General features: G+C 40.8%; 1 protein-coding gene across 3 annotated transcripts; it reads left to right on the forward strand.

The window, feature by feature from the left end:
* The first annotated feature begins 301 nt into the window (after positions 1–301).
* Positions 302–24,029, forward strand: TNFRSF8 (TNF receptor superfamily member 8). Of its 3 annotated transcripts, none has more exons than XM_074925007.1 (12): positions 302–442; positions 576–786; positions 9,570–9,660; positions 13,219–13,344; positions 13,754–13,909; positions 14,012–14,105; positions 14,538–14,818; positions 15,031–15,141; positions 15,697–15,744; positions 16,899–16,969; positions 18,780–18,987; positions 20,452–24,029. In XM_074925007.1, exons 2-12 carry the CDS (start codon positions 715–717, stop codon positions 20,694–20,696), a joined length of 1,503 nt encoding a protein of 500 aa, XP_074781108.1. In that variant the 5' UTR covers positions 302–442; positions 576–714; the 3' UTR covers positions 20,697–24,029. The 3 variants fall into 3 exon arrangements, with proteins under 3 accessions (XP_074781108.1, XP_074781109.1, XP_074781110.1); XM_074925008.1 differs by having other exon boundaries at positions 344–445; positions 16,899–16,924; XM_074925009.1 differs by lacking the exon at positions 15,031–15,141 and having other exon boundaries at positions 344–445; positions 16,899–16,924.
* The last annotated feature ends 138 nt before the right edge of the window (positions 24,030–24,167 follow it).

Genomic DNA, 24,167 nt, shown 5'->3' on the forward strand with positions numbered 1-24,167 from the left:
AGCAGTCCAAGACATGATGGTCAGAACAGGAATTGATTTCAAGTGGGATTGGAGGAAAGAGAAGGATTCTCAAGAGGATAGTCTGTTGGTGTTTAAATGTTAATGTGTAAAGCCTAAACTTTTGTGAAGTCACCCTGCTTGGTTGTGAGTTTTCAAACACTCATTCAAACAGGAGTAAAATGACTGTAGTGAAAAAATGAGTGTTTCTTACTGGGAACTCTCTTGAGGCTTGGTTGCAGCCCTTGAGAGTGTGGCAGATGGACGGGGCAGGGCTTGGACTCCCGCCTGGCTGAGGCTTTGAGGTAGCGAAGTGCTCTCTGAGGGCAGCCTAGATGACTCGGAAGCCTGGGTTCCTGCGCAGCCAGCTGTGTACTTCGGGCGACAACCTTGATGCGTGCGACCGACTCACAGAAACCCAACGGCTCCAGGACTAGTGATTGACGTGGTTTTGTTTTGTTCTTTTTTACTTTTCTTTTTTGAACAGCCCCCCCCCCCCCCCCTCCCGCCCCTTCCTTTTAATTTGTTTTCTCAGCTTGCTGGAGTCTCAAAGCCTGTCTCCTGCTTGTCTTGAACAGCTGGAATGGCTCTGGACTGAATGAACAGACACGGAGCAAGACTGGGCTGGACCCTGGGCAGATCTCAGCCTCCAGGAGGAGCAACCTGGCTGGTCTAACCTGCGATGCTGGGAGCTAGGGAGATTTAACACCGCTGCAGATGGCTGCCTGCAGCCTGGCACAAGGACTGTGGCTGCTGCTGCTTCTCCAGGATATCCAGACAGCCCCACAGGTAAGGCAGGGTGGCCCCAGGGTCCTGCAGCCCCTCAGGATGCAGGAGCCTGGCGAGGTCTGGGAGCACCCCGGGCTGCAGGGCTGTCCTGCCCACAGGCTGGGTGCTGGGTGGTGGGCGTCCCCAGAAACAGGCTTTGTGCAACACAGTGTGATAAAGGTGTAAAGCAGAACTGTCAGGAGATAAAGGTATAAAGCAGAGCAGCCAGGAGAGTTTGCCTTCTCTGGGAACTTTGCAGGTAGGGGCAGGGAATACAGATTATAATCTGCATCTTTTTATTGGCATGGCTAGTGTTGCTGCACCTCCAGGCACATTACAGCTAGGGAATGAGGAAGGATTTGAGGCGGGGGGGGGACAGACGGACAGACTGTTCTCATTTGTTTGGGTGGCTTTTATTTTCACCTGGATGACCAGGTGTTCTGTGACAGGTGTATTCACTGTGGAGCTTGGTCCAGAGGGCTTCTGCTCAGTCTGATCAAGTGAGTCAGGGCTGGAAAACTGAAAGATGTAAAGGCAAACGAAACAATAAAATACCTTCCTCTTTATAACCACCCACCCCTCTGACACTGACTTTCTCATGAATGGGCTATTAATTCTGCATCAAGTTGACTTAAAATAGACATAACCCTCTAGTTGCACTCAGCTGATGCTGTAGATGCAAGCTAGGTCCCTGCTCACATTGTGTCACCTCTTGTGGGTTTGCTCCCCACCTCCCCTGCCACTTACTCCTCTCCCTAGTGGATCACGTGGCAACGAGCCCTCAGCACCTGGCATAAATCCAGGTGATTTCCCTGGCTGACACTTATGTACGCACATTAAAAAAAAAAAAAAAAAAAAAGGTCATTTGCAGAGACTCTTTGCATAGGTAAATTCAAGTAGGTGAATAACCGTGCTGTGCTGGATCCTGAAATTGGCCATTTTCCCTTGCAGTAGAAATATGAGCATGTATTAGCCTAAGACACCTGTCTATATATTGCAACTGAATGATACAGCACATCACTTGGGCTCTCAGGAAATTTTTTACAAGTAACTGACTCTGATTAGATCTTTGAAAATAATCAACTCCTGCATCCTCTTCATAGATATTTGAACAAGATCCTCCTGGCTCTTTTGGTACAAGAGTAGGAGTTTGCCCTTGTGTCTTTAGCTGTAAATTCCCCTCCCACATTGCAAGTTTGCTCTTTTTGCCCTGGTTATCTGTCCTGCCACTGTCTCCTTCCTGAAACATAGAGAGATCACTGTTCTGCTATAGGACTGGAGTCTGTAGTCCTTACCCACCTGAGGAATACTTAGGAGGGCATTCAGGTAAGCTTGCCCAGTCTGCTGAACTCAAACTACTTTAGGAGAAATGCGGTAGGAAAAAAAAAAGATGGTATTTTTGCTATTTGACATCATTTTTGGTGATCACAGAATGAAAGGGACAGAGAGAAAATTTGGGTTTTGGATTTGGATACTCATTGTCAACATTCAGACTCACTGAAAAACCATCAGTTACCTGGAATAAATATGTAGGTCTTGCTGGGATAAGCAACTGGCTTTTCACTGTCTTTCTGTATTGCCTCTATCACAACAACCTTTGCTTTTCCTGCCACTGGAGTACAAGTGGTATTGTTTCATGTGAGCAAGTCACAATTATCAGTCATATTTTAAACCATATTCCACCTCACTTGAGTTCACAATTTGGGGTTTGTTTTAATATTCAGTTAACTCTCATTTGTTAATACTGTCTTTACTATCAAGCAGATAAAGCTTGACTACTTGAAGTCTTAGATTATCATCTTCATTTGTACTGTCAGAATTTGGATAGAAGCTTGAAAGGGAGTCAACTGTTTTGCTACACTATTAGTCAGTTCTAGAATAGCCAATGCTGGTAGAAGATTTTTTTTTTTACCGTAATATGGTTTCTTCCTGACTTACAGCTCATCTGTAGCAAGCTGATTTCTTACTCTGCCTCACCATCACATTTTCTCTCAGACCTCAAAAGACCATAATTAAATGAGTCAAACCTTGTACTGACTGAATTGCAGAGTAGCCCACTGAATTCAGCAATATCTTTAAAATTGCAATTATTTAAATTGGAATAGCAAATGTGCGGAAAGTGACAAGAGCTACAAAAAGCCTATTTTCTAAAACAAATTATCAAAAGCAAGCACTGAAAAACCCCAATGCTTTGTATCAAATGTGTTTGCTTTATTTAATTGGGCCTTGATCTCCAATGCTTTAAAAAAAAAAAAAAAAAGTTCCAATATTTATCTGTTCCTCTACAGCTGGCGTAAAGCAGTATTAACTCTGCATCATGTCTCATGCCCAGTCCAGATCAACTCAATTCTGATAAGGCATACAGATGCAGAAATAATGTCTGTGAGGTTTCCCGTTACAGCTGTGCCCATCAGCAGAGACCTGTCCCACAAAGCGGGGGCCCTGCTCCTGGCTACACAGTCCCACCAACTTCCTTGCACTGAATTTAGTGCAAGGGACTGTCCAGCCACAGGGTGAGTTGTTTCAGTGCACTGACCCCCTGAAAACCAACTTCACAAATTCAGAAAGCAAAGTTTTCAGTCAAATGAACTCCTAGAACTGAGTTATCCTCTGGAAACATAATTACTCTGGTCTTTAAATAATCAAGGAGTTGGATGGGAAAGAAAATGTGGGTAAAGGCAAGAGAGGGGAAGTGGGATTGCACCCTTGGATGGCAAAGAGCCACAGGATTAGCACAGCTGTAAGAGACACGTATTCCCACTTCGCTAATCCATTCTTAGTACAGGCCCATCCATTGAGAGTTTCCTCAGAAACAGAGAGAAAGACAATGACCTACTGTCCTCCACAGCTGGATTCCTCGCCCCTACTCACCAACACTTCTGTGATCTTCCTTGAATTTTAAAGTTTTTTTATTATACATATGAATGAACAGAATTCTAAGTACTAATGGGCTATATGTCATTGGCGTAAAATTGGTATTTCTTCATTGAGACTGGATTATCTTTTGGAGAGGGGACAGGCAAATGTACATCTCCTTCTCTTCAGGAAATACTAGGGAAAGATGCCTTAAAAAGTGAAATTGTACTAGAAATTTTAATTTCCCTGGCAGAACCTGAGTTCTGTTTCTGTCTGTCTTGAGATTCAGACAACACTGGATAAGGAGGAGGGACAATCAAAAGATGAAAGAGAAAAATACTCTGAATGTTAATGAAACAGGATTTGGGGGTTGCCGCATTTCATTCGGTGCCTTGCAGAGACGATGAGTTTGTTCTGTAAAACTTATTGGTGATTTCCTTGATGAAGCAAAGCCGCATTCTAGTTGCTGCTGAGTATGGATCATACCACAGTCTTCGGTGTTTCTAGGCATTCTTGGAAGAAGAGGAGGGAGTGGGGCAGAAGTGAAAGTTCTTACACACAAATCCTTCCTTAAAAAAGAAGTAGTAAGGGACAAAGGGACAAAAATGATGAAGTGAATCTTCTCTCACTGGCTAATTGAGAATTTCTGTAAGCATACTGGAGCCAGGAGAAATGGCCAACACTGTAAGTGAAGAATTTCTTAGTCCTTTCTTTTTTGTGGGCCTCTACACACAGGCACTATGGAATGAAGAAGGTGACCCCCCACCCCCACCCCAACACTCACAGCTAATGCTTTTTTGTAAGAAGGTGATAGTGTTGAGGTTTTGTAATGTGAGGCTGAAATTTTTTTTCTGTCTCTTTTGCTCTAATTTCCTTTCATTTCAAGAGCTATTTATGAGCAACTAGGACCTGCTAAGTCAAACCTTAACCTTCAGCTTCTGCCTAACAAAGAGTCTTAATTTAAATAAACTGGTTTTGCTCTGGAAAAATTAGTTTTATTAGTGATATTAACACAATCCTGAGTCAAAGTAATTAAGTTTTTTTGTTTTTTGGTTTTTTTTTTTTTTGAGGCAGGGTTACATTTCCACTGTCACCCTAGAATGTCTTAAAATATTACTCTTTGACTTAAGCTCATACTAACAAATGGGATAAAAGTCCAAGGCAGAAGACTTTCACTATTTTGTAGTTAAATCTCATGTGTCTTATTTAGTATTTTATAATGCTTGGATTTGTCCAAGCACTCAGTACCAGAAATATATTAGAAATGTCTTAATGCTGAGGGTTTTTGTTGGCAATGCAAGCAGTAAGAACTCATATGTTGTATTCTTGAGCCATCATATGATAAAGTATCCCTTTTTACATTAATATTTCCTTTTTCCTCTCACTGCCCTTGTGATTCCTTCTCTTCTTATGATCCTTGTTCTGACTAAGGCTTGACAAGAGGGACATTTTCTTTGAAACTTCCACTGTTGGCTACCATCATCTCAGTCGCAATGCTGGAAACCCAGTACATAGCAGGTTTCCACAGTTGCAGCCGTTGGTAACGCAGCTCAAAACAGGTCTACGCAGCTCAGAACAGTGTGTTTCTGTGCTGGGGAGATCAATGCTGCTACTGTTGATGGGAATTTTCCTCAGAATTTCCCTCATCTAAACAGAATCATTCTGTGCTCTCATCAGATTCCTTTGTAGCCACAGTGTTAGAAGACAACTAGCTTTTCCCTTCTCTGTTTTGATTACAAATAGCATGCGATGTCCTGAGCAAACTGCTTATCCAAGTTTTTGAGTGGGAAGATGCTTTTATATTTCACTGGAAGAGCTAGAGAGAATGTAAACTCTAAGTTCTGCTCTAGCAAACTGACCTGTCCTGGTAGCAGTTTTCCTTCCCTTAGCAATTGAGCTGCAAGTGTTGGCAGGATAAGAAGCGTTTACAGCACCACTGGGAACAGTTTGGACGAGATTTGGTAAAAGCAAGCAAATGTAAAGTTGAGGACCCAGTGGGACTGGAGTGACAGTATGTCCTGCATGCCCTTACAGAGCCTATCTGGGGTTCCCTCGTGCTACCACCAAATTTGAATGGATTTGATGGCTGATGGCTACTCCTTTTTAGCAGAAATCTAGATAACAGCTGAGGAACAAAAACCCCAAACATATTCATATTACTTGGAGTCTTCTTGCAACAGAGACTTAAGATGATGGTCAAATCAAGAAAATCCATAAGGTATCTTTCCATAAATGCTGAGTCATGAAGGGAGTTGGACTAGAAAGTGTTTCTTGATGAATTGTTTTCAGTGATCTCTTCCTAATTAGAAATACTGAGCTCATCAAAATGAAAGATCAAACAAGCCAATATTTTATTGCAAACTTGCACCTTAATTTCTCTAATTGTAGATGAGATGTCAGAGGTGGTATTTTACACGTGGGAAGAGAAGTTACAGGTGGTGAAACAGTTAATTCACATGGTCAGGCACCGAGTGGGTAAATTACTTCAGTTCAGGACTATTGCTACCCACTAATAATGCGTAGTTTTGTTCCCTTTTCACTTCATATCTTTGTCTGGGTATCTTTTGTTTTAGTTAATTTACTACCCTGATATTCATTACACATAGACAGAAAAAGGAAAATTACGTTATCCTTGTATGACTGACTTCCCTTCACCCTTTTCCCAGAAGTGGCCTAATCAAACCTCTGCAGAAGATGAGTTTGCACTATAATTTAATGGAAGATTTAAAACATTTTGAGACCTTCACCTCTGCCATTTCTTCAAGGCATGTTCTTTTTTGCATTTAGGCACCAATTTGTTTCAATCCCTCAAGAACTTATGGAAGTTTTGGTGGGTTCTTAGTACAAGATTTTTTAATTCCAGATGCCAAAACCCTTGAAATTTAGCTTACAAAACACCTTTTATAAGTTAGAAGCAGAGCCTATATAATTTTTAGTGACACTTGCCTTTCCACACTGCCAGTATGTTTATTACAAACAAAATATTACATTTTGCTTATGTAATTTATTTTGATCTTTTAACCCTGAAGTGCTAGAGGTGTGGGGGCTTGGTTTATACCCAGGTCCATACCTTAAAATACACTAGCTACAAAGGGCCAAACTTTCTGCTTAGTTTAAGAGCAGAACTTCGCATCATTGCGTTGCTGTTACAGGTCACATTAGTTATCATTAGGATTTAGAGGGGAAAAAATGACAAGAATGGGGAGATAACGACTGATGCTGGGCATTGATGTGTACATTATTTATCACTAGAAGGATCTATAATAAGTTTCATACTCATGAAACACCTCTACTGAGCAGAGGGCAACTCTTAAAGTTTGCAGATAGCTACTGATTAGAAGTGGTGGGGTCTTCAGAGGGTGGTTTCTCAGCCGTAGAAATCCATCATGATTTGTTAAAATGACTTCTTTTTACATCAGAGCACCTTGGGCTTAGCTCAGTAAGCGATAAAGGTGGCTACAAAGCTGTGCATAACTAGATATTTGAAAGCAGCATTTGTTGTGAAGATGTGGGTGTCACGTATTACGTAGGTGGCTGTAGTATATAGCTGCCCTCTTGTGGAAAGGAAAAAAAAGATAAGGTTGAGTACTCTCTTTTGTATGTATATTTTCATAATTTGTATAGTATGTATGCATAGTTCATGCAGTAATTTACCACAGCACTAGTATCAGGTCAAATTCATAATCAGAATTTGCACTTTGGTAACTAAGAGCAGAATCTAAACTCCTGATTTCAGTATTTTAGGCAAGGTAAAATGCAGCCCTTCCCTCACACTTTTACACAGACACTATTCCTTTATTTAAATCTGAAAAGGGACATTTAACTAATCTGTAAGCTGCATAAATCATTCAAGAATTTTGTTCCTATCCCAATTTAAAATTCAACATGGTTTGCAGCCGGAGTTGGTTGCCCAGGAGAACCAGGAAGACAAGATCAGGCTTTTGTGGTGACTTCCCATAGCTCTTACAGAGAAACTAATCCAGTTTTTCCTGGATTTTTGGTTACTTAGCTACAGACAGGATGCTGTTGTTTCTTAAATTTTCTTTATAAAACTAGTTAATTCTCTTCATATGACTGAAGTGACTCCTGAATGACCCTTTGCCTAGTGACTGGTCTCGTGTCATTTCCTGTTATTCAGTTTAGTCTCAGAGTGTCTGGCTAACTGGGGTGCTTCTCCACACAGATGCAAGGAGATTCCACTTCCTTTTCCTACAGTCTAGGGCTTCCTGTTCAGAAAAGAAAAATACGGGGTGCACATTTGTAAATTTGATTTGAGTCAGGCTGAGCAAGCACACATCTGCTATTTCCTCTGCAGAGTAAACTAGAAAAAAATGCTCTATAGGGAGGCTGTGTAGCCCAGTGCTTAGTGCAGAAATGTGTCAGGCAGAATTTCTCAGTTCTATTACTGGAGCTTGATGAAATTTAATGCTTTCAGTATGTTTCTATTTCTTGTCCTTTTGTTAATTTCCTCCTTGACTGAAAGTTCCCATTTTCTGATGTAACCTGGGGCAAGTTAAATAACTTCTGTGTTTTATGCTCTTGTGGTGAAAAGAACAGTGTATTAAACAGGAGAATACAGCTGTGGAATTAGGTAGTGAGATTCTGCACTGCATACAAAGGCAGTAGGAGACAGTAGGTGTTATTTCGAAGGCTGATGGGAAATTCATCTGCAGAAAGTGAGATGTAAGCTTTCTGAAATGTTTAACTGCTCTACCAGTATCATGTGGGAAAATCTCTGGGGAATCTACTGCTTGAGTCTTAACAAAAAAAATGCCATTTATACCTTCTAGCAAATACTGAAAATGAAATTCAGATAACAATATTTTTAGGGGATTATTAAGGGAGATGCCAAATTTTTAAAATTACATTTTCTCATCAGAAAACTTGTAACAGTGTAATTTCCCAGAGCATGCAGTGGCCCTGCCATATAAAAACGAAGTCTTATTATATGCTTCTTGATACAGTTCACCGCTGAGTCTCATTTTTTTAAGCTAATATTAGAACTATTGTGTGGGGCTTTTTTAACTAAACAAGTATCAGTTATCTAGTCAAACCAAAGGTTGCTCCTGAAAACCTTCACTCACAACTGAAGCGGGATTAGTTATTTGAATAGGGGCTTCATTGTATGAATATTTATAGTATTCTCTTCAAGGCAAAAACCTCTCGCTGTCAGTGTAGGATTTGTTGCTGATAAGTAAAACAATTTATTGGGGTTTAATAAATACATTTTTAGGTCACTAAATTCAAGCATTATGACTGCATAAATAACTTATTTGCTGCAAACAAGAATTACCTTTGTGGATTACAGCCAATCTAGCTAGATTTAGATGGTGCTGTCTATGACACCCTCTTAGTCCAGTGCACATAGAGCTGGAAATCTGTTACAGATGTTAGGGATTTTTATTTTATTTTCTAAAAAATCCTTATCTCAAATTAACATGGCATCATTTCAGACAGTTATTTTTAGCCTTTTGATTTTACTTGCTAACTGCTACAAGATTTCTAAAAGAGATAGGAACTAATTTCTTACTGATCCTGCAGCTAGATTTCAAAGGGTGTTTGGAGCATTGGCTGAAAAACATTTTTGTAGGGCAATGCCACTACCCTTTTTATTGTATGAAACAAGGAGTTCGTTTCTGAGCACTGAAATACTTGATACTTGGTTGGGCTATGGTCTTCCATTCCTAGGTTTAAGTGATTTTCAGATAAAAGAGCCTGCTGAGTGAAGATACATACTGAATTGTTGCTAAATACACTGATTATTGCAATCTTTGCTTAAGCATATGGGCAACAGTCGTTTAGTTGCTTGAGGATACTTGAACTTTCAAAAAACCGTAGGCTTTTCCTTACCATCTCCAACTACCACCACTTGAGACAGATACCGGGATCTGCTCTAACGCAGAACTAACTGTTTTCTAACTGTGTCTTTTTTCTGTTTCAATTTCTAGACATCATTAACCCCATCTCAATTCTGTGATACACTTGAGAATTGGTTTTATGATGAAACGTCACGAAGCTGCTGTTACCAGTGTCCCTCAGGTCAGTATGTTTATAATTCAGTCAAATTAACATGGAGCCTTTCTCGCAGAGATAGGTGGGAACCATGTATACCTGCAGAATTGCCTTTTGTCCCTGGAGAAAAGTGCAATTTCATGAATCCCTGTCTAGTGTGGATCCAGATGTGAACTTGTTCCCCACTGCCCTGCCTCTGTTCAGTCAGCATGCAAACAATCTGTAACTTACAAACAAGAGAACTCGCTAAACTTTTTAATGTGTTTTTTATCAGTTTACTTGACACTTTGAAGTAGCAAGTAGGCAGGTCTAAGAATTCATTTCAACTTGCCTCGGGGTGTGAAATAGCACAGTGAAATTAGGCTAAATAAGTTTCTGATCAGAGAGCAAAAATATAAAATGAAGGTGTGGAAAATCTGTCATTATCCTCATCGTCAGAAGAGTTTAGAAAGCGTCTCACATGAGGAAGGGAACATCCCCTTGTCAGGGGACACAGTGGGCCTTGCACAAAGCTAGTTGTGACTCAGAGGCACTTGAGGTCAGAAGCAGGAAACACCTTGGTGAGACAAGACTTCTGGAAATGTCTCAAACTCCCCCTGTTGGCCAAAAAGCCCCGTGGTAGGTGGGGCATTTTGTGGTACTTCACCGTCATCAATCTCTTCTTATAGAAATGTTTTCTCTTTTTTTTTCTTTTTGAAAGGAAATTTTTGACATTTATTTGTGCTCTAATAATAAAGAGGAGTTTAGCACTTGATTGCTAGAGTTTGCATGTAGTTACATCAGGGTTCCTGTTGGGACATCTTGTACTGCTGGCCACACCACTAGAATCATTCAGAGGTTGTATGAGTAAACAAGACCAAGGGATGGAGAAACTGGCCCTGTAAAAGAAGAGGGGTGGGGATCTGACTCTGAGACAGTCCCAAGAAAAGTTCTTCTCTCCTTCAAAACCATACTCTGCAAAAGCTCCCATAATGACAGATGTCATAGCATGGTCTTGTGAAAAGCAAAGATCTGATTTACATCCGGCTGCAATGAGCCACCAGCTTCGATCATTTCACCTCTGCTTATTTCTGAAACTCATTTTGTTGCCACATCCTCATGTCAGTCTTAGACATCCCTTCACATCCTCCAGGAGCTCCTTTGTAAGAATCCTTTTTCATTTTGATCTTCCACTTCTCCTTCAAGCGATAACCTGTTCATATCTGCTGCTAACTCAGCTGCTCACTGCAAAGAAAGAGAAGCTTTTCTAAAATTCTACTTAATCAAAGTGGAGCATCTCGAACCTTGATGCAGACTGACTTTACATTCCTTAGCGTTTCAGCCCACAGATGTACGGCTTTCAGTCTGAGCACACTGACCCACATGCAAGTCATCCTCTCTTTCAGTTATTTTCAAGTTCAATTTCAAGATAGACTTCGAACCAAACCTCAAAAGATCATTCTATCAGTTTCTACAGTTGCCCCATCTCTTCTCATGTATTTAATTCTTGTGCAGGTAAAATGAGACTTCATACCTGGGATACTAGAAGAATATTTTCTTTCTGTCATCACAGAAAAAAATATTTCCCTCCTGTCAAGGGGAGAAACAAAGTTTCATGGAAAATAATGCTAGAACAACTCATGTTATGCAGAAGTTGGTATTCTACTTCATTTTTGTTTATTCTGTTTAGTTTTTTACGTTCTTTGTTTGGGTGTTTTTTTGTGGTGGTGGTTTTTTTTTTTTTTCTTGGTTGGTTTTGTTTTAGACTCTCAATCAGATATCCAGCTCCACAGGATAGTGCTGCAGTCAATGCTCAAGATAATTTCCCACGCACAGTTAACAGCAAATCCTCAGGAGTGAATGAATCCACATACAAAATAAAACACTTAAACCACTTATTTAATCTACTTTCAGCACATTTTTCTGTACAGGTGGTTGCAGCTGGTATTCCTACTGCTCAGGCTTTTATCTGGTTGGTGAGCTGTGAACACAATCAGTGGAGAGCAGCACCAGAAGACACTGTTAAGCAAGCTTCAAAGCTACTGCACCTGGGGCACTCATCCCCCAAGGGAGGGACCCATGTGTACAGGAAATCTCAAATAACTGAAGTTAAAGCTTTTCGGTCGTTGGGGGAAGAAGGGCAAAATGACACACATGTGCAGGTACACGTGTGTGTAGCTTGAGTGCTGAGATTCAGCAGTCAGCCCTCACCTTGGAAAGAATAGTCTCAGATGAGTAGTTTTAAGGAGGTGGGTGTGATGTGGTTTAGGCTTGTCTGATGGTATTTAGTGGGCCAAATATAGCACAGCTGTTTTTACCTGCACTCCTACATCATGCTTGCCAAAATGCATAGTAGGTGAGTTATTTCCCTGCCAGGTTCCCCCTCCCTGTGATTAATTCTTTGTGACTGGGTGGTGCAGGCTGGATGCTGAAACTGGGATTAGTTTCTCTCCGATTTTCCATCTGTGAAACGTGCAACTCTTCTGATCTTTATGTTGCTGCTTTAGCTTTTCCTTTTGCTTCTGCAACTGCTTTCTGGTAGTTATTTCCACCTTTTGTCAAGGCCACAAGGTCACAGCTGACCACTGTGCCTTCTAATATCTGTGGCACTACAGCCAGTGGTAGAATACCTCATCTCTTGCTTCAGGAGCTGAAACGTTAGGAATGCTTCTGTCCCGACATTTCCCATACTCCTAGCTGGTTATTGTTACCTGACTAACCAGATGGATGCTTTTAAAAACTAGTCACTAGAAAATTATTACCAGACATAGAGTCAGGGAATAGCTTAAATTTGGCAAAGACCTGTAGAGGTCTTCTAATTCAGCCAGCTGCTCAACTTCATGCATGATGCATATACACAGAAGGTCTGTGAGGTCCAGGGTAGTGTGCTTGCAAACTGGGAGCACTGAGTTCAGGGGAGTTGGAAGTGTTGAGCAGAGAAAGTGTATTGCATATACATCCAGCATCGGAAAGACATACATGTGTAATCTGATTTGTTTGAAGGAAAACAATTGAAAAGTTAAACTATTAAACCATAACTAACAAGGCAACTGTAAAACTAGCAGGACTGCTCAGAAAGCACCCTACTGCAAACCTGCTAGGGGTGTACAGGGCACAGCTCAAGAAGTACATCTCGTAACCTCCCGTTGTGAACATGGGAGATGGCGTCATCCCTGCATGAATCCATGCACACCTAGGTGATTCTGGCAGCTTTTGAAAGGAAAAGCGATGCCTTAGGTAACAAAATATCAAGACTCAGTTGCTGTAGTCAAGAAGAAAACATGAAAAACAATTGCCTGTGAGTAATGGCAAGACAATATTGTCCTCTCTGCAGACTTGGCAGTCTTTTCTAACTGTCAGCAAATGCCCATTGTGCAGCAATCCCAACCAACTGTGATGCCATGCATGGCGTTGTTGCAACAGGACAGCTGTGATCCCTTCACACTTCAAAGAGAAAGACAAAAATTTTTGCTAGAGACACAAATGACAGGTACAAAGAGAAGACTGTGGTAGTGTGTCTGACAGTTAAAAGAGCATACAAGAATACTTCAGGATGGTTGTCTCCTGTGAGACAGGTATCTGCATATTTTGTGTTTCTTTCTCCAGGCTATGTTAAAAAGAAAGAATGTCCTAGGGACCCAGATGAAGACTGCATGAGATGTGGACCTGAACAATATGTGAATGAAGCTTTCCAAAAGCCACAATGTGATGCTTGTGTATCATGTGCAAAAGGTTTGCTTTCCCTCACACTTACCTCTCAGTCATATTCTCTCTTTACGCTTTATTTATATTTTATTCATTTAGAATTTCCAGCAGCAAAATTATCCATCCTTGGTTACTGATTTAGAGAACAGAATGCTACCTTGCACATAATTAGTATCACTTCCTGCGTGACCTGGGACTACCAAAAACTTCTCTCATCCAGTGCTGCCCAAGTCTGATTTCTGCTTTCTGTCTTATATTACAAGCCATTGTCTACAGGCTTCTCCAATTATTCATGACTTAAGTTGCCATCGTGAAGAGTGCCAGCAGCTTGTTCTGTTTCCTGAGCCTTTGAACTGATGTTGCTCAGCTCTGGCCCCTGCTTTGCGTTTTCCTTGCAGGGTGATCCTTTGTTACCACATCTGTTTCTTCCCCACAGAATCCGACCTTGTGGAGAAAGAGCCCTGCTCCTTCAATTCCAGCCGTGTGTGTGAGTGCCGGCCAGGCCTGTTCTGTCAGACCCCTGTTGTGAACACCTGCATACGATGCCAGCAGCACACTGTTTGCAAACCTGGTTTTGGAGTCAAAGTCAGAGGTAGGAATTACTACCTGCCTAGCTTACCTTTCCTGATCGTGGCCATAGGCCTGGACATGATGCATTTTGTTTGGTTGGTCCTCAGTCATTATTTTTATTCAGGCACCTCAACAAATGACGTTACTTGTGAAGAGTGCCCTTCTGGGACCTTCTCTGATCAAAACTCCAGCACTGACATCTGCAAGCCCCACACAAAGTAAGTCCATAGTTCTTTAAAGTGACTAATTAATTAAAGTTAATAATGAAAAGGGACTCCTGTCATTTCTGGTACAAAGTATATAAATTTATCTTAGAGGCAATGGGATAATTTTGAGCCTCCATGCAGAGCTTAGAAGGCCTCTGTACCTGTGGCACAGCTCTGTACTGAAGGAAGGAAGGAAGGAATCCTTCTTGCCTCAGTTTTAGTTTTAGTTTACCAAATTGTACACATGTGCAAGTATCAGGTTTGCACTCAGGTCAAGAATTAATGCCGCAGGGGTGAGAGGAAGGTTAGACTTTTTCACTGAAAGCAATAAATGCAAGTGGTACAAAAATGACCAAAGGGATGTTTGTCACATGAAAAATACTCCTACCATGTACCATGGCAGGTTCCTGTAGCCCTGATCCACTGTTCTCTTTCATTCCCCAGCTGTGCCAAGTTAAACAAAGTGACACTAAGCGAAGGAAATGCCACACATGATCAGGTTTGCCTAGACCAGTTGCCCACTTATCTCAGCCCAAGTACTTTGTCCATGAGATCCAGCAGTGAAACAAACAACTCTGACCCAAGAAGGTTTCACAAGAACCTCGTAACCATTGCTACTATCCTCTTAAGTGCCACAACAACTGAAAACCCCAGTTCAACTCCTGAGGATAAAGCTCTGACTGGCACTTTTCCCACCTTGGCCATGGGGGAGATGACAACAGGAGGTAACAAAGATAAAGCATTTACTCTGTCTAGCATGTTTTATTTGGATGTATCTTGGGTAAATGCAGTTTTTATGTGGGATCTTCTTGCATATCCCCTACAATTTGTGAAATGATGTCCATGGATCTATGTCCAAACACATAGATCTACTAATAGTTTCCCCTCTGCCTTTTCTTGGCCTTTCCTGTACTCCCTTTCCCTTTCTGTGCTATAGGTGTAGTTGTTTGGGGAGTGGTTCTCCCTGTGATAGTGCTACTTGTGGGCACGCTGTTATTTTGGAAATGGAAGGTTTGCAAGAAGCGGATCCTCATCCTCAAAGGAAAGCGTGAGTTTTTAAAGCTATAATACATAGCATGCTGCTTGATCTCCAAGTCTATGCCAACCGGGAACTTGAATATCCCCAAATTGTTGGAGGTCATTGGGGTAGAGGATGTTCACTACTGCCTGGTGAAGGCAAATAAGGGTTCTAGGCAAACTGTTGATGCAGCATGTTGGAGAACATGAGAGAAAGATTGAAGCAGCAGAGAACTTATGGAAGAAGATGCTGTAGGCTGGGTGGGGAAAGGGTAACCAGTGGTTTCTTTTCTCAGCACAGACACTAATATTAAGTGATACCTGAAGTGTTTTGTGAGTATTTGTTTGTTCCAGGAATGGGGTTGGACTTTGAGCATGAGAGGAAGAGTGATTTTCACTGGTAGTGACTCTCAATAGCTTTGCCTAGAGTTATACATGGGGTGTGCCTGTGGAACCACATTCCGTCTTTTATAGAAAGCAGGATGTGCACGTTGTAGGTTGCTTGTAGATCTGTGGGTGTGGTAAAGTTGTTAGAGCCTGCATGCTCCATGATGAGTTTTGCTAAATGAATGGTTTGTTTTATCAGCACATCTGCATTCTGTCACTTCACACAAATCCGGGCTGAAATCTCAAGGTGAGTGACTGATGGCCAGGAATCGTCATCCATGCGTGTAAAGAATAAGTGGATAGTTTTAATATGGAACGTTATTATATGGAATTTTAATTTAAAACATGGAACTTTTTCATGTCAAATGTACGTCTCTGCTGAGATGCTGAAGGGCCATCCTGGCTGTGCTGCGCAGGCGGGTGACACCTGGATATGTGACAAGCCACTAGATGGCACATTCTTCCCATGGCACCTGTATGCCTGGGCCATCTGTCAGTGCAGGGAGGCTTTGCTGGAAAAACGCCCAGTTCATTTCTGGGCACTCAAATGTGGGAGACATGTTCCAAAAAAAGTGGGTGTTAGCCATAGCAACCCGTGCAGATCCCCTCGAGTACACACATTTTGCCCAGTTAACTGGTCCCCTCTCAGCACGTCCATTTCCATTGACTGATCTGTTCTCTTACATTAGATTCTCCTAATCACCACACATTAGAGCTTTTTATACTCATTTATTCAGGAATATGGTTTAAAACCTCTCGTGTGTAATTTTCTCCAAGTGGAATTTTTGCTTCCTCCCTTGCCTTACACAACAGAAACTGTTACTGTGCAGCATTGCAGAGGTGATGCATTGTAAATAAAGGTGGCTGCATGTCAGGGTGAAATTAGATAGTGAGCCTGAGCCCATCTAGCTTCATGGTACTACGGAAGGATGCTGTACACTCCCTCCTTCTTACCTCTCTTTTTTCCCCAGTGTTCTCTTCCTCCATCATGGCATAAAATCCCATCCCCTTAATCTGACCACACAATGAATTGATCCAACTTGTTAATCCAGTAGAAAGTTACTAATATTTTTTTTAATAAGCCTGTCTTCTGCTTATCTAGAAAGTTTAATCACTTCATCATTTCATTAGATTAATACCAGTGGTGGTGTGGGGAAAGTGATAGGGATGGCCACAAAGGGCTCTGGGGAGGGCAGGATCTCACAGTCTTGGCAGCAACATGTTGCTGGTTCACCTCAGCCACATCACGTAATGTGCCCTCCGTGGTAAAGAAAGCATGCAGGTGGGTTGGGCAGTAGAGTCCTTTAGGACACATGGCTAGGTGATCTTTCATAGTAAATATTAACATTCTTGTTGTTGCTCTGAAGTTTCTTCTGACGATTTTTCCTCTTTCCATTGCAGGTTCTGATCTAGTGAACAAATGTGCAGTAAGTGTGAACAATAATCCAAAACAGATCACTTTGCATTCCAATGTAAAAAATGATATTTTAAAATGTCCTGTTAAAGAGTTTTTGTTTGGACTTGCCTCTACAACATGTGATCCTCTGGGTGCAGCAATGAGATGTACTAGAACTTGCTACTTTCATGTCTTGGGCTGCATTTAATGTGGCGCTAAATAATATGATGCTGCAAATCTTGCTGGTGAAGGGAGTATTTGGTTTGGTCTTATGCCATTCGTGTTGCATTCTATGGGACAAGATCCAAAATCACAGGATGAACACCTTCTACCTTCTGGGAGAGCTTTGTCAGTCCCATTTTACCTTACTGCTCCAGTCACTCAGGCGGGATTCGTACTCTTCTTCTGTCTCCCTCCATGTCACCTTCCCTCTTTGCAGGATTTAGCATGACTGTAATATGGTACACAGTGGGTGTGGTTTGTCTCCAGACTCTCCATCAAGACCAGCTTCTGGTTTAACAGTGTAGTTTGCAGACTGTTACAAGGCGAAGGTCAGCCAATACGGTAACAGCAGAAAGTTCCTCAGCTGCTGAAATCATTGCAGCTCTGTTTGATTCCCCAACTTTCAGTGAAATTACAGCAACTTTCATCCTCTGAGTCGTCTCAGTTTTAGGCTTGTTATCTTTAGATGTCTGTATCTCCTAAAACACTCTTTAGACTGTTCCCTTTTTTAAAAAATCAGTTTTCTTTTCAGTGTTATACATCTGCACACGTACAAGATACTACTTATTTTAATAAATCTGATTGCAATCAGCTATCATAATTTCAGTGTATCATTGCTCATTCCTGAATTGTGGGGAGCTTCCACTCTTGCTTTCAAAATTAGTCAGACAGGAGCAAGAGTTTTAAACTGCACGTTTCAAAGTCTTACTGTGTTTTTATTTTTATTTTCCAACCCTGTGGAAACAGAGCTAGGAACGATCAGAAATTTGTGATGCAGGACCCTGAACCTCTCTCAGATTCTGGCTCCTCTTTTAAAGGACTGTTTGTAATTAATTCTTCCCATAATAGTCTGAGTTTGTTTCTCCTACCTGACGTTCTGCTGAGGCAATTCCATTGTGAAGTTCAACCAGTTCAACTTCTGGTTGGTTTTGCTGTTCCATAGGAGCATGATAGGTCTTTGCAAAATCTAAGAGGAAGTTAAACCATACGTTTTCGGTTTTGACTGTTTGACTCTTTCACTGTATGACTACACATCTGTATAGGTTTGTCCTCTGATACTTATCTTGCACCTAAATATGAAAAATATCTTGTTAAAGTTCTTTCTGAGCAAATCCCTTAAAATTCTTACCTCCAGCATCTATCTTGCCTACTGATGTTATACCCTTTGCTGAAAGGTGCTACTGAGCTTCAGCCCCCAGAATGCTGCTGCTGCTCTATTATAGGATAGCAGACTCTGCAGCAGAGCATGCAGTGTAAGACTTGTGGCAAAAAGTCAAAAGGACAGATAGGTGGATTTACAAAAGTTCATCAGCACCTAAATTGCGGACAAAGCAGTGGAATTTACCAAAGCATCCAAGCAGGCCCAAGAAACTGGATTTCAGTGGAAGTGAGGTACATTCTTGCAAACGTCATCAAAAATCTGTGCATTTAGTTTAGAAATGATATTTTCAAATATGGCCTTAAGTGATGCAGGGACCTAATTCAAAGAATCTTAAGTTCCTATATCCGTTAGGCACTTTGGAATTATTTACTCCCTGTGACAGTGGTGCTGAAGTACATGATGTCGTTCTGACTGCCACAGAAGGAGTCTGTAGACCTACTGCATTCTTCACAGCGTTGTTTTTACATTCACCCCACTTCTACTTTCCTCTTTGTATTGGCAGAAGATCATACTGAGTACTGACAGTGGGCCAGAAGAGAAGGAGTTAATCGACAGAACCCTCCCTTTGGAAACCAACAATAACTTGGTCTCCAGCACAGACAAAGCACATAGTCCTGATCTGAGTCTGACTGACGTGACACAGAGCAATGGGAATAACCCAGATTGCCCTATTGATTCTCGAGTCAGAGACCACACAAATAATCGAATTGGTGAGTCTTGCTTTTTTTTTTTTTTTCCCCCTCTTGCCTCTTCAATTTTTCAATCATGGGCACATAATGTCATTCTGAGATTATTAGTAAACCGCAAAGTGTCCAAAGCTTCTAACAAAGGTTGGAACCTATGACATACAAATTCTGGTATTTGAATGTAATGCTTTCTTACTTTCACGTTTACCTTAATCACTTCTGAACCTGACAGAAAAATGCTGCTTTCCCTCTTTTTCATTCCAGAAGATGTAAATTTGCAGAAGAAATTTGAAATCCAAAATATGTCAGCTGGACAGGGATGCTGTAATACTTAATGACAGTTTTACTTCACATGTCTGAAGCTATCATTTTCTTCTCTTGGTTTCACAGTAATGGCTTGAAATGTTTCTCCCGTATGTTCCATAAAGTCTTTGACCATGGCACAGGGGAGAGGATAAAGTCAGGCAAGGAAGCCTACTCCTGGCGGGAGAATTGTTACCTGAGACACAGGCTACAGGAGACATTCTGACAGTGTTTCCAAACCCAATTTTGAGATATTTGAAGGGGGTTTTCTGGTATTACTAGAGCTGACCTTTCCTTACTAAATGCCCTTTCTGTTTTTTTTCTGTGAGTGATGGACTTGGGATGAATGTGATTATTTGACTTAACATACCCAAATATCTCCAAGCAATTGTGACCAATAACCTGCAGTGTCCGATCTGCAGCATCCTTCTGAATAAAATGTAGTGGTCCAAGACATAGTAAAGGCCTTATTTACATTTGTTAAAGGAATAGGGTCAACAAATTGGACACAAGATTCAAGCCTACCCCAGCTGATTCTCTGCTGGAAATAAATTAATTTTTTTGCTGGTCCTAAGACCCCAGATAACTACCCAGAATTTTTGTACAGTGCTGATCCTTGGCCAAAGGCTCCTTTTAACACAGGTATTGTTGCATCTTGAAACAGCAGGAGCATAAACCTTGGACTCTCCATATCTATCTTCCCTAGATGCCGATTAATTGCTGCTTCTAACAGACTCTTGTGAATATCTTACTGCCTTTTCTAACTTGTCTTTCTCCTGTAGTCCTAGCTACAGTGCAGTGACTTCATCACATTGGAGCTAGATCTACTCAATCTAAAATGCCCAGAGTTCCATTGACAGTGGTCCGAAACCAGACAGTGTAGTACAAAATGTGCAGGACTTCTTTATCACTTGGTATGTTCAGTGCTTTGTTTTCAAAATAAAGCACTTTATAAATTAACAACGAAATAGACAAAATATGTGAATTCCAAAAGCTTTAGTGAGTTACTGAATTCCGTGTTTTTACAGTGATGGGCTTGATATGCATGCCTCTGATTAAAAAAAGAACAGGAGAAAAAAAACCCACCTGTGTACTGAATAAAGATTTTGCATGAAAAGGAACCATCTCTAGAGTCAGCAGTGATTGTTAATTACACTCAGCACTTTTTTTTTTTTCCTTCCTCAGAAAAAATATACATCATGAAAGCTGACACTGTTATTGTGGGATCCATTTCAGAAGTGCCTAGTGGCAAGAACTGTGCTGCTAGAGGATGTGAAAGTAATGTTGATGCCCAGGAAAACATGGAAGAAGAACTGGCAATGCACTATCCAGAGCAGGAAACAGAGTCTTTTCTAGGGAATGATGTAATGGTTCCTGTGGAAGAGGAGGGAAAGGAATTTCATCACCCCACCACTGCCACTGAAAAGTGATAACCCACTGGGAAGATGTGTGAAGCTACAGAAACATCCAGTGTGACACTAAGCCTGAATCTGTGACAGGGGAAGTAAACACATAGTGCCTTAGATTATCTGAAAACTCATGTACATCACTGAAACACATACAAACAAGGAGTGCTAGAACCTATTCCATCTAGCAAACAAGAGGATCATCCAAACTGTTGGCCTTCGTAGCTGATGTCAAATATTTCTCTTTTCCTCTCTCCCAGTATCATGCTGGAAACAAATCTGAATCAAAGCTACAAAATTCAGAGGATGTCTGAAGCTCAAGTTTCACAGCTTGCTTTCTCTGCGTGAAGGAATGGATTGAAAACTAGGTCTGATTACTTGTTAGTTACGAAAATTCTGGCCAGAATTCCAAGTTAAACTTGAGACTCAGCTACGTTTCATACATTATTCCTATTCCAATATTACCAGTACTTCCAATTTTACCATATTTTACAACATCTGTTATTTTTCTTAAGGCCTCAACTCTTGACTGAAAGTAATGACAATTTCAGTTTTCCCTAACACAAACAGAACTCTTAAGTTTGTGGACTTCATTTTTCTTGAGGAAATGGGATAAAAAGATGCCACACAGGCTCAGAAAACAGAAGGTAAACACAAATAATTGAAGTCCACTCTACTTTAGACCATTTTTTCTACGTTTTAAAGTCTGCTGATTCACGTTTTTTTGACTACTTCAAATCATCAGTAAGTGTACAAAATGGCCTCTTCTGATGGAAGCCAGACTGGCTGAACACTTGGATATTGGACAAACTGTGCGTTTAGTCCAGTGTGGAGTCTGTAAAAGGGGAAAAGGAGAAAATTAATTTTCTATAAAAATGAAGGACTAAAAGCCAGGCACATCAGTTATTTCATATAACATTGTTAATATCTGCTTGTTTTAGAATTGCTCATAATCATCATATTGACACTGATTTGCATATGCTTTAAAAAGAATCTGGTTTGTGGTCAACCTGTCTTGTGTTGTGCTATTTCTCAGTCTTTCATGCTGCTTGTTTGATAACTGTAAATGTAATAGTGCTGACTATAATTTTGCACAGGACAATGGAAAATGAGCAAGATGACAAAGTGTGCCTTAATAGTCAAAAAAAGGAACCACAAAAACAATTACTTGCTTTGTAGTTTTACCCTGGACAGAATACTGTAATAACAGCTGTGCAACATCAGCATCTTTTGTCTTAGAACACACAAAAGGAACATAAGGGCACAAATAACACCTTCTTGGGCCAGACTAGTAGTACAACCCCAACATTTCCTCTCTGACAGTTGCAGTAAGAGATGTTACTTAGGAAGAGGACATGTCTGGTTAATATCTGCTGTTTGCATTCCTCATAGTTTGGCAGCAACAGCTGTAATAGGATTAAGGATGCTAAAAGAATTTGTCCCAGCCTTTAGTATTCATCCATATTGCCATTAATTTTTTTTCTCTTTTAAATTTCCTGGTACAATCTGCCTCCGTAAGTGCTGTGGCAACAGATTACAAATAATTACCATTCATGGTGTAAAGAAGTACTTTTACCACTTAAGTGACCTCTTACTTATTTCAGTGAGGGCCACCAGTTCTTGTATTACAGAATTTAGTGCAATACTGAGTTGCTTTTAGAATACCTGACTGTATCCTCCTCAGCCTCCAAGCTGAGTTCCCATCTTTTTATATTTCTCAGGTAAGTTAGATGCTCCACTGCCCTGATTGTTTTAGTTCACCTCTTCCACATCGTCTCTAACTTCACTACATTCTTCTGGACATCTGGAGGCCAGAACCACGCACTGCACTGAAGAAGAGGGGTGGGCCAAGGCTCTGAATAGTGGCAAAATCGTATTTTCTGTTTTGTTCTCAATACCTCACTAGATGATGCATACCACTTGTTTGCTTTTTTGGCTGCCCCTGCACACTAAGCAGATGATTTCAGAGAACCATCAAGCATGACCCCAAGATTTCTTTCCCAGGTGATAGCTGCTAGATGTGAATTCAGCACCATGTATACCTGGTTCAGATTATTTTTCCCTGAATGTATTGCCTTATCTATATAGAAGCTTATTTGCTACCTTTTTATGAGCTGCTTCTGGCTTTATGTGCCTTCTTTACGTCATGTAGCCACTTGGAGAAGTTTAGTATTGCCCTCACTGTGTGGGGACTCTTTTACCCAAATCATTGATGAAGATATTGAATAAAACTGGCCCCACCAATCCCCCTTGATAACTGTTCTCTATTCTGAAAAATCACCTTTATGTTGTGCTCTTTCCCTCCTGCCTTTTAAACAGCCATTACTTTTGTATCCTGTAACCTTTTAGCAAATCCATAAAATGACCTTTCCTCCAATCCTGTGACAACTTCATTTTTCTACCACCTTAGGTGTGGAACCTCATCAAGGGCTTTTTGAAAATCTCCATGTAGTAGGTCCTCTGGATCTTGTTTATCCATTAAGCCTCACAATATAAGGGAAGGTATGTTATCAAGATTTTGCGACTGGAGAAATCAATCTAGAGAAATTAATACATTTCTTGGAACCACAGCCCCAGAGATGAAGTGGGAGAATCTCAGCATTCTGAGATCTAGTCACTGACTTCCATCAGTGGATAATCTACCTGTAGTATGTTTGAAAACTGGTTGTAATTTCAAGTGTTAGTTCCAGTATTCTTCAATTCCATTCTTCTTTACAAGAACATAAAATACTTTCTAAAAACAACCGCTGCCGGTGTATGTTTTGGTTTGTCTACAGAGCCTTGCAAGAGAGGCAATTAGTGGATCCTTTCAGTGTACTTCTGTGTTTGTACTTGGTTTGTTTCATGCAGAAGGTAAGCTGCTCCTAATGCTCTGAATTGAAATTTGACTACCAGTATTGCCATGTCAGTGGCTGTTACATGAGGTGAAGAAGGAAATAGGATAAACATTTTTTTGGTTTAAGTGCTTGTGCAACAGAAGGTCAAGTCACCAAGTACTGACATAAAACAGCAACGCAAGGAAGAAGAAAAAGCTGTGTAGGACAAATACTGGTCACCCATTCCTCACTTCCAGCCAGGGTAGTTCATTGTTTTCCAGTGCATACACTTCATTGTTTTAGAGAGCACCAATCTGTGTATCCACAAACTGTGAATAACCGTGTTCACCTGGCTGGGATTGTTAAAGGATGTTCTGTAATGACAGCTAATTGTATATTTCAGCTCTGTATATAAATTAATCTTTTTTAGTGGAACAGCTTTCTAGATGAATCGTATGCATTGCAACCTGCTAGATATATTATAGTTGATTAGTTTAGTAATGCTGGTAATCTTTGAATTAAAAATTGCATGGATTTTGGCCATACTTTTCTTGTCTGATATGTAAATGTTTAACTGTTGGTAATTTCAGTGTATGCATCAGTTGCAGAAAAAAATATTTTTGCCAGAGAGCCATTCAAAGCTCACGAAGCTATTTGTCGACTGGAGTTTTTCCTCAAG

The sequence above is a fragment of the Athene noctua genome, chromosome 22, assembly GCF_965140245.1.
Source record: "Athene noctua chromosome 22, bAthNoc1.hap1.1, whole genome shotgun sequence".
NCBI lineage: Eukaryota > Metazoa > Chordata > Aves > Strigiformes > Strigidae > Athene > Athene noctua.

Excerpts from the sequence above, each read along its gene's own strand:
- TNFRSF8 (XM_074925007.1), top strand. The coding sequence starts at position 715 with ATGGCTGCCTGCAGCCTGGCACAAGGACTGTGGCTGCTGCTGCTTCTC. Across the intron at positions 14,819-15,030 it reads GGGGGAGATGACAACAGGAG|GTGTAGTTGTTTGGGGAGTG; the intron begins GTAACAAAGATA and ends TCTGTGCTATAG. Across the intron at positions 16,970-18,779 it reads AGATCACTTTGCATTCCAAT|AAGATCATACTGAGTACTGA; the intron begins GTAAAAAATGAT and ends TTGTATTGGCAG.